This window comes from Carica papaya, chromosome 3 (assembly GCF_054855325.1).
Source record: "Carica papaya isolate Zhongbai chromosome 3, ASM5485532v1, whole genome shotgun sequence".
Taxonomy (NCBI): domain Eukaryota; kingdom Viridiplantae; phylum Streptophyta; class Magnoliopsida; order Brassicales; family Caricaceae; genus Carica; species Carica papaya.
The window spans coordinates 33,540,110-33,550,045 of record NC_142311.1 but is presented as its reverse complement, the minus strand read 5'-3'; the positions used below and the strand labels follow the sequence as shown (position 1 = coordinate 33,550,045).

At 36.3% G+C, this 9,936-nt stretch overlaps 1 protein-coding gene across 1 annotated transcript; it reads left to right on the top strand.

The window, feature by feature from the left end:
- The first annotated feature begins 842 nt into the window (after positions 1 to 842).
- LOC110808822 (Galactose oxidase/kelch repeat superfamily protein) lies at positions 843 to 6,245 on the top strand. Its single transcript, XM_022034438.2, has 2 exons — positions 843 to 2,250; positions 5,696 to 6,245. Exons 1-2 carry the CDS (start codon positions 1,289 to 1,291, stop codon positions 5,985 to 5,987), a joined length of 1,254 nt encoding a protein of 417 aa, XP_021890130.1. The 5' UTR covers positions 843 to 1,288; the 3' UTR covers positions 5,988 to 6,245.
- The last annotated feature ends 3,691 nt before the right edge of the window (positions 6,246 to 9,936 follow it).

The following is a 9,936-nucleotide window of genomic DNA, read 5'->3' as shown; positions in this document are numbered from 1 at the left end:
AAATTTACCTCGATCGGCGGTCGAAAATCTCCCCGGTGTGGCGGCGGGTGGCGGCGGTCGGCGTCTCCGGCGTCTGGTTCGTCTTTTCCGGCGAGGGCAGGCGGCTAGGGTTTTTTGTGGTCAGGTGTGGGGGTTCTATTTATACCTTTTTGCCTTTTGATCTCAGCCGTCCATTTTGATTTAATCTGGGCCGTCCGTTTTTTATTGAATCTGGGCAGTCCGTGCGATTGCATCTGGGCCGTCCGTGCGCACGCTTGATCTGGGCCGTCCGATCGCGCGTACGCGGATCGCCAACGTGGCCCGTTCTCAGTCGACGTGGTTTTGCCACGTGGCAGGTCCTACTTGGTCAGGACTGCTGATTGGGTCTGCTGACGTGACTGCTGACTGGGTCTGCTGACGTGACTGCTGACTGGGTCTACTGACGTGACTGCTGACGTTGTGTTTTTTTTTTTTAAACCTAATTAAATATAATCATTTTTTTTAATATTTTTCGGGTGTTACAATAATGTAAATAATTATCCATTTAAATATTTTGAATATAAAAATAAAATATGACTACGATTATGTATTTATATAATTTATTATAGTTAATTACAAAATTTGAAATTATATACCATACAAATTTTTTCTTTTTTTATTATATATATTTTAATGATATATAATTTTTTCATATAAAATAATATTTATATTGTATTATATATATTATAAAAATTATATTTTGTGGAGGGGATGAACGCAGCGCGTGTATCCGTATATATACATACATATATACACACACGCATACATATATTTATATATACACATATATATATATATATAAGTAAATAAAGACGTCCAGAAGTCTTGAGTATAAAAATAAAATTGGGCCACCTCTGAAATAAACGAAAGCTTCGCTATTAAGACTCTGCGACGAGGTCCTGTATTGCATTTCTGGACAGGAGAGGAGAAAGAAATGAGGATATTCATGTTAGGAAGAGACTAATAAGTGTACAGAATGCAAATTCTTCAGTTCTAAACATTTTACCGACTGCAAATACATGGTGATTCATTCTATACGTACATATAGTGGATTTGAGCTTGAGTTTGTGGTTGTGTAGGTTTATGCACAGATATAGCGGAGAGTATTTGATTCGTGTAATTTGAAATCATAGACAGAAACTGTCGGAGAATTTGTTTGATAGGTACAAGTATTTGGAGAGAAAATTGTTTGTAACCATAAGGAACAGAGCTTTTTGGGGACGGCGATGATGAAGTTGAAGGAATAGTGGATAAGAGGAACCGAGTGGAAATGGCATTGCATCCATCGTCATCATCGACACCACAATCAAAGCCCCAAGTAGACGAAAGCCAAACCCTAATTCCTGGTCTTCCGAACGACATAGCGGCTTTGATCCTGTCTTTTGTGCCGTACTCGTACCAGTCGCGCGTCAAGTGGACCTGTAAGTCATGGTACCTTTTTCTCTCGTCGAAAACCCTAATTTCTCTACGTTACAAACACAGACACCTTTCACATCTCCTTTGTGTCTTTCCTCAGGACCCTTCAATCTCCTCTCCTTACCTGTTTGACCCCGAGAACCTCGCATGGCGAGCTCTCCCTCCTATGCCCTGCAACCCTCATGTCTATGGCCTCTGCAACTTCACTTCCGTGGCCCTCGGCCCCAACCTCTACGTCCTCGGTGGTTCCCTCTTTGATACTCGCTCCTTTCCGTTGGACCGCCCTATGCCTTCGTCATCTGCATTCCGTTACAATTTCTTGACGTCCTCTTGGGACTGTCTTGCTCCAATGCTGTCCTCTAGGGGCAGCTTCGCGTGTGCCGCAATGCCCAATCTGAACCAGATCATCGTGGCTGGTGGCGGTTCTAGGCACACGCTGTTTGGTGCTGCAGGTAGCAGGTTGAATTCTGTGGAGAGGTATGATGTTGAGAGGGATGAGTGGGTGGAAATGGACGGATTGCCCAGGTTTAGAGCTGGATGTGTTGGGTTCTTGGTTGGGGATGGGGAGGAGAAGGAGTTTTGGGTGATGGGTGGGTATGGGGAATCAAGGACGGTTTCGGGTGTGTTGCCTGTGGATGAGTATTATCGGGATGCTGTGGTTATGGAGTTAAACAAGAATGGTGGTGGCAGCTGGAGAGAGGTTGGCGATATGTGGGGAGAAGGAGAGAGGACTAGGCTTGGGAAGATTGTTGTCGTTGAGGAAGAGGGTGGTGGCAGGCCTGTTATTTTCATGCTGGATGAGAGTGACATCTTCAGGTAATTTCTTGATTGCTTTTGATTTTACTGTTTATCTTTCTGGTTAGAACCCTGCTCCTGTTGCATTTAATATTGATTGTTCTTTTGTTGCTCTGCTATAGTTGGAATTTGATCTAATTTAAAGTGAATGAGTAACTGAATATTAAGCTTTTACCTCTGTGAACTGCATCTGACTCATCAAATTTGGCCTTCTTGGATTCTATGCTATAAACTTATAAATTCTAATTAGTTAATGGCTTGGAATGTATCAGTTGTGAACTTTTGTTGATAGTAGTAATGGCAGCTACCTTGAGCCCCTTATTTGAGGATTACGTTACTGCTGGTAGCTGTGCAGTGGAGCCTAACAGTGATAGAGTATTTTCTATGTAAACGAACAACAAAGTAATAGCAACCTCGAGTTGCTGGTCTCACTTCAAAATATCTGACGTACAAAATCACTCAATTGCTCAGATATTTAATGTCCCCTTCTAGTAAACTTTATGAGGGAAGTTTTTAAATTATAACTTTTGTCAGAGAATCAATGCATTGTATAGGACAAATGCAATGAAAATCTTAAAATTTAATTTCTTTATTGTTGGAGAAATAGATAGTTAGAGAGTTGGATCGGATAACTAAGAGACTTGCAATAGCAAAACTGGGTATCAATAGACAGTATCAAAGGGCTTCACATAAAGCACAAGTGATTGACGTGCATGTGGAACTGGCAGTGGTGTGAAAAGGAAGGGGGTGCAAATAACAATCTAAAATCTTTTTCTTGTAATATTTTCTTTCAGCTGGATGACTTATCCACTGCACCTCTTGTGTTGTTTCCTTCTCTTTTCAATAAGACTTCTGTTTCTATAAAAAAAAAATAGTACTAATAGAATTAAGAAATATTTCTAATAATACAAATAAAAAAACTAAAAACTAATATTTCAATTTAAAAAAACACTAAAAACTAATCAGAATAAAATTCTATAGTTATTAAGACTATAATAATAGATACCTAAATAGTATAATAGTTTTATATCTAATAAAATTATGATTTTTAATCTATTTAGGTAATCTAGATTTGATTTGTTCTGCATAATTCTTGCTTGGTTAGAGAAAACTTGTTCACAAGTTTTGTAGTGGCAAAGTGAAACATTGATCTTCGAGCTTCTCCATGAAAATTTAACAAGTCCTATGCCCCGGTCATTGTTTTCGGTAACAAACATAAAAGAAACACATAATTGTTTAAAAGTGTCAAATTCTAGCAGAAAGATGAAACTACATGGACCAACGGGTGTTTCAGGTTCCTCCTTGCATGAAATTTCCATAAAGTTGTCTTTTGGAGAAAGATCTTGAGCAATAAAACACATGGTAGTTCTCCTTGCCCCTCTATTTTTGGGGTTTGCGGATATGCACCAAAAGAAAGGTATTTACTTGTCCACTAGGAGCTAAATCATCTTCCTCGTGGGATTCATTACCATAATCTCTTCTTTATATCTCCTTCTTTTGTTTGAATTTGAATATGCAAGTTCTTCTTCTTTTGGGATTTGAAACCCATATGTCCATTCTGTCCATACCTAAAGTGAACAATTTCCATAGCTTTAGAAGGAGTCCTAGAAATTGATTTTGATCCATTATTCAACTCACTTTTTGATCCAAAGGTATCATAATGAGTGGGTTCCATAGCTAGGAACTCAATATTTCTTGAAATTTGGGTATTTTAAATGTTCTTAGAGCTCGTGCTATGGTTTTCTAGAAGATTGTTGAATTTATTCTCTTTTAGTTTCAACTCTTAATCTTGTCCTGAATCAAGATATTGTTTGATTATCATCTTCTACTAATTGACTCCAAATATTATATTCTTCAAAGTTGTATTGGTTTTCAATTATTGCATCTTCCCCAAAATAAAATATAACTTGATCAGGAAGTTTGTCAAAGCTGTTGAGAGTTAAATACACCTCATGAAGTGTGGCTTTCATCTCATTTCATGTTTTAGTTGTTGATTGTCTCCTTGTTACAGTCTTGTCAATGCTATACTACCATATCTTTTGTGAGTCGAAACAACTTCATTTTGACAAATCTAACCCTTTGTGTTATCTTACATGTCACACTAGTTAAAGCATTCTTCCATTGATGAGTTAAAGCCGTTTGAGGAAGAAATCAAGATCTCTTCTTCCATCAAAATCATAAACTTTGACTTTTACCTTTTTGGTAACATCTCGAGCATATCGTCAATGTGTTTTCTAATACTGGCTTCGACAACTTGCAAATTTTAACTAGTGAAGCTACTTGTGAAATGTGCAAACGTCTCAGGTCTTTGAAATTGTGTTGATTGTGTTTTTCATTGGTTTGACTGTGGTATTAGTGTCTGTAGCACATGCATCTTTCCTAGTGTTTAATTCAGCTGTAGTCACAACCATAACTTTCTTTGTTTCATTTGTTTGATTGATCTCCTGTCCATCAGTTCTCCTGGTGGCAATAAGATGGTTCAATGTCTACTTATCTGAAAACCATGGGAGCTGTTTAAGGATCTATAACTACCAATAGTAGAATAGAGTTGGAATAGTCTTTTAGGACATGAAAGTATAAGAATTGCGGTAACAAATGTTGGTGAAATCCCTGAATATCTCTAAGATTGGGAAGTTGGATTGTCACTGAGTTAGTGTCTGGAGCTGCCTCTTGAAGGGCAGGAAAGGAAATTTATCCACTGAGGGTAAAAGTGTCATTTTACCCATTGATTCGGGTTAGGTTGACTAAACCCTAACTGTTATTGCCAGACCCGCAACTGCTGCTGCAACCAAAATGACCATGCGATGTCCTCCTCCAACGCCGTTTGGCTGCAATGCATGTGGCCTATAGATAGTTTAGCATTTTACTAATGTGATTATCAAACAAAGATTAGATTGTTTACCTCAGAACTCTATTTTCCTCTGCTCTTTCTTTCCTCTTTTTCTCTTCTTTCTCTCTTTTCTTTTCTCAGCTCAGAAACTATGTCCAAGGCCTCTGACAGTTAGTCTCTTTGGTAAGTTTGGTTTTTTAGGCATGTAGACGTGACTTGTAAGGGCCAGAAACTCTGATTTCCCATCTGTCAATTATGGTAGATTGTTCTAACGGTAGCATACAGCCTTTTAAAATGAACTTATATAATGTGAACATATTTAAGATGTCCTTACATAAAATATAAACTAAAGTGTATAAATTTATATGATGATGGATATTTGGACTTGCTGTTTGTCAATTTTAGTTTCAAACATTAACAGCATAGTTTTACACATCTGACATTTTCGGCCTCAAGTTAGGCGGAGCTTTTAATGTGTGTGCATGTGTTTCTTTCTATATATATTTATATATATCTTACTAATAAATGATATTCAAATGTCCTTTTCTTTTTCCTTCACTTTGCTTTCATACTTTTTTTATTTCTTAATCTTGACTGGGAACATGAGCTTCACGTTGAGTTCCTATTACTCTGCAGGTATGACATGACCTCGAACTGTTGGCAAAAGGAGTCCAGTGTACCCAGAAAAATTCAGCACAACAAATCAGTTGGTTTCGTAGTGTTGAATGGCGAGTTATATGTCATGAGTCTTCTTAATGGAGTCGATTTGACTGAAACCCGACGGGGCAGACAGCAGAAGAGGGCAGGAACAATGTTAAGCCAAATCTACCATCCCAGCAAGAAGACATGGAGATCTCTCGTCACTAAATCACCATTCAGTAACCAGCTGGATTTCAGTACAACTGTTATGTGTACCATTCAGCTATAGGGGTGTGTCTCCTATACCGCAGCTATTTGCACCGGAGTTGTTCATGGATGGTGCTCGGTTTGATCATAGCATCGTAGTAGGTCTATGTACAGATTGATAAGACTATGGGTTATATCTCCAAAAGGTAAATCATCAGATCATTTGGAATCATTGTAAATGTTACACATTGTGTCAATTTCATCCAAGTAGTATAAATAATTAGCATATGTACAGGATATAAACTCCTATAGTAAAGCTGAGTGAATTCGTTGCATTTAATCCTTTCTTCAAATGTTGTTGAATAAACTTCTAAACACTGTCGACTCACCAAAACTCAAGTTTTACAAGTTCACTTTGCCTAGAAAACTCTTTTTCAGTTTCCCATGTTATGGTTCATTATAATGACTTCAATATATGTCAAATATTGTTATTTTTGACCCCCACTCAATTCTTTTGTCTGCGTTATATGCAAGTTTTAGTCTTTCTTATGAAATTTCAAGGGCTGAATTGGACCTAATATATATATATATATATAATGACTCCAAATAAGATGTCCATCACACTCAAAATATTAGACAGTAGATTGTATCTTGGTCTACCTACCCAATTCAACCAGTGCAGGTATGTCAAACACGTAACACAACATAGATTACATCCATATGATGACAAAAACATGATTTGTAATGTGACAAAAAGCCATAACTCAAAGTTATATCCCCAAAGTGAACCCTGAAAGAATGAGTGACTATAGGGCTCTTACCTCTTGTCAAACTGCATTTCCAAGATCTTAGCTGATAGAATGAAGTTTGAAATTCCTCAGATCATCCATCAGTCCTGACCAATGTGCTTTTCATTGAGGGGAGGAAGATTGTGGATGAATCTCCTCTTAGCTCAATAAATTTCTTTTAAGCACACTCTCGTCGGTCTGGGCTAACCCCTGGATGCACTTTGAAAATGGGTCTTATTCAGGCTTTTGACTGGTGCTTCCTTTTGAATATTCTTGGGAAGTCCTGTATCACTACAGCAAAGGCTTTCTCTTGGAGATAAGAGGGTTTTCTGGGCTATTTTCCTGGCAAAGTCGGATTAGAGACCATCAAAAATGTAAATTTTTTAAATATATTTTTATATAATATAATTATTGTTTTGTTATAATAAAATCCAAAATTACAATATATATATATATATAAATAAAATTTAAAGATTTATTTATTAATTTATCATAATTTTAAGTATAATTAGAGGTTTTGACCGATGATATTAGAGTCTGCCGACAGGAGGAGTATTTGAACATTGAATTGTAAGGTGGAAAAGATCATAATTAAGGCCTTTTTTTTTAGCCGTACAATAGTCATATAACGTGGGGATTATTATGTGCATAGAAATACATATTTTACACACATATATATATATATAATTTGAATGCAAACTACTTTATTTAATTTTGATTTGTCCAATCAATCAACAGTAGTTTACGTTTATGAATTGGAATCAATTAGAAATTTAATATACTCGATCACAGTCGTGCTGCATTTGAATCAAAGAATATAAGAAGCCGTGAATATATTGGTGGCCGGTCATATAACAGGTGCGCGCACCAGTAAATCGCCGGCTGCATTGATGCCGCCAAGACTACAGATGCCCGAACCACGTCCGGGGACGTAGGTGCACGGGCTCGAACCAGACGGCGGCACCGGACCCCGTTGAAGTGACTGCACCACCACCACCCCATCCAACACCTTTTCATTCAATCTCCTTCCTTCAATCGAGACGGCGAGTACTACAACTAACAAGATCATGATAGTCTGACGTAGAGACAAACCCATGTTTATATATATGTATGTATGTGTATATGTATATGTATACGTAGTTGTGGAAGGAGTATGCTGGTTAGCAAGATGGTGTGGTCTTCGAGACAAGGAGGTGAAGTTAGAGAGTATGTGGGAAATGGGGGAGGGAAGGAAGTTATATATATATATATATATATATATAGGGAGTTGGGTTGTCTAGCTCTGTGTGTGTATACATATATACGTATATGTATATTCAAATGGGTTTACCAGGAAATGTTGTTTCTGAGATTTGACTGAGTTGAGTGGTTTGAATATTGAACTGCAACATGGAATAGATCAAAGAACGGCTGCCACCTTCTTGTTTAGACTCCAAACCCAACCGGTCATTTTATGGAAAAATGCTCACCATGCTTTTTACTACGTACGTAACAAATCACAGGAGACAAATTTGCAAAATGGAGCCAATCAAGGGAGCAAAAAAATAGCTCTCACATTTAAGTGGGATTTATACATTAATAATAGTATAATTAATACGGAATAATATAAATAATTTTTCAACGATAATACACACATAACCCACATGGCCACTCAAATTCATTAATTAAGGCAAAAATTAAAGTATCAACTATTGAGTAATTAGTATGATTTGCTCTAAACGAAATCTAAACGCATCGTATGATCTTTTTAGAACTTTTTCGAGGGCAAAATTCATCTATACTCGCATATCTACTCGATTTGAAATATGTCCGAGACATTTTTTATTTAAACATTGAGATTTACGATGTTTTTTAATTTTTTTTCCGAATTTTTTAATTATTATAATGTTGTAGTTGTATTGTTGGGTTAGGGCATCTAAGGGCGAGTAGGGGCAAATCAAGTGCGAGAAAAAATTAATACTTTTATCATATGGAGTGCAAGATTGTACAGGTAGGGTAATCTACAAATTCGATATGGTTCGAAACGAGTTCAAAAAATAAAAATCGTTCTAAATTTGAGACGGGTTTGGGTTTATTACACTGAAGAGTGAGACGAATTTGACGATATTTGTCCCAAATTCACCTCGTTATCATCCACACTTTCTTGAAAGAATCCATATAGTGCGGTGCATTTTCTAATTGGACAAGTGTAAAAATTGTCAAAATCGTGAAACCTTATTAATTCATCTACATCTGATATTTTTGCTTATATAAAATGCGACATAATGTGAAAAAAATTATTAGATATTTTATATGTATAGATGGACGAATATGTAAATTCTATAAATAAAATTAGTATATTGTTTTTGATAAAAATTAAAAATAAAACAATATTACTTACGAAATTTCTCAATGTCTAAACATTTAATAATTAATTTAGAATATGATCTAATTAGATAAAGATGAAATATGAATAAGAAGAAAGATACCACCTACCCTTAATGGTCAAAGCAAAGACTTCCATTTCATTATGAATTCTCTACATATTAGTCCCCCAAAATTGAGCCTCTCTAGTTTACTTTGTCCATATTAAAAATGATTAATATACATATATATATATATATATATATATGGAAACGTTTCTTGTTTTTCTTATCAATTCTCAAACAAGTTATCATCCCATGATTCAGGCCCATTGATTGTTCCACATAAAAATGGTTTTTAGGAGAAAATCAAAAGAACTGTTTCTCTTTGAGCCAAAGCAGAAAAGGGTTTATGATCAATGGAGGTGCTAAAACTTCAAAGCAGGAAAGAGAAAGGGCTTACACCACATGCATCCCTTTCTTTAAAAGATATAAAAGTATAATATGTATATTAAAAGGTAACTAAGGGTAACACCCGGTTTACAAGATATTTACATTTCTTATACTATATCTATGACATTCCCGAAATCCTTCATCCTACAAATATTATGATCTAACATCAAGAAATCAAAATAACGAAACTATCTATCTATAATTTTAGACGTCTCGCTCTTTATTCCCTGAAAGATCTTACTATTTCTCTCTTTCCACATCACTCAAGGCTTACCATATGTATTCATGTTCAATAAGTGAGCTTGAACACCAGCTGCTGCTACTCATTATAGAGTTTTACAGGACATTCAAGAAGGACAAATCGAATCATCTTTCTGACAGATTGGACAAGAAAGATTCATTGAACAGTCCCAGGTTAGATTAAGCAGCATTAATGGCAAAAAAGAAA

Excerpts from the sequence above, each read along its gene's own strand:
- LOC110808822 (XM_022034438.2), top strand. The coding sequence starts at position 1,289 with ATGGCATTGCATCCATCGTCATCATCGACACCACAATCAAAGCCCCAA. Across the intron at positions 2,251-5,695 it reads GATGAGAGTGACATCTTCAG|GTATGACATGACCTCGAACT; the intron begins GTAATTTCTTGA and ends ATTACTCTGCAG.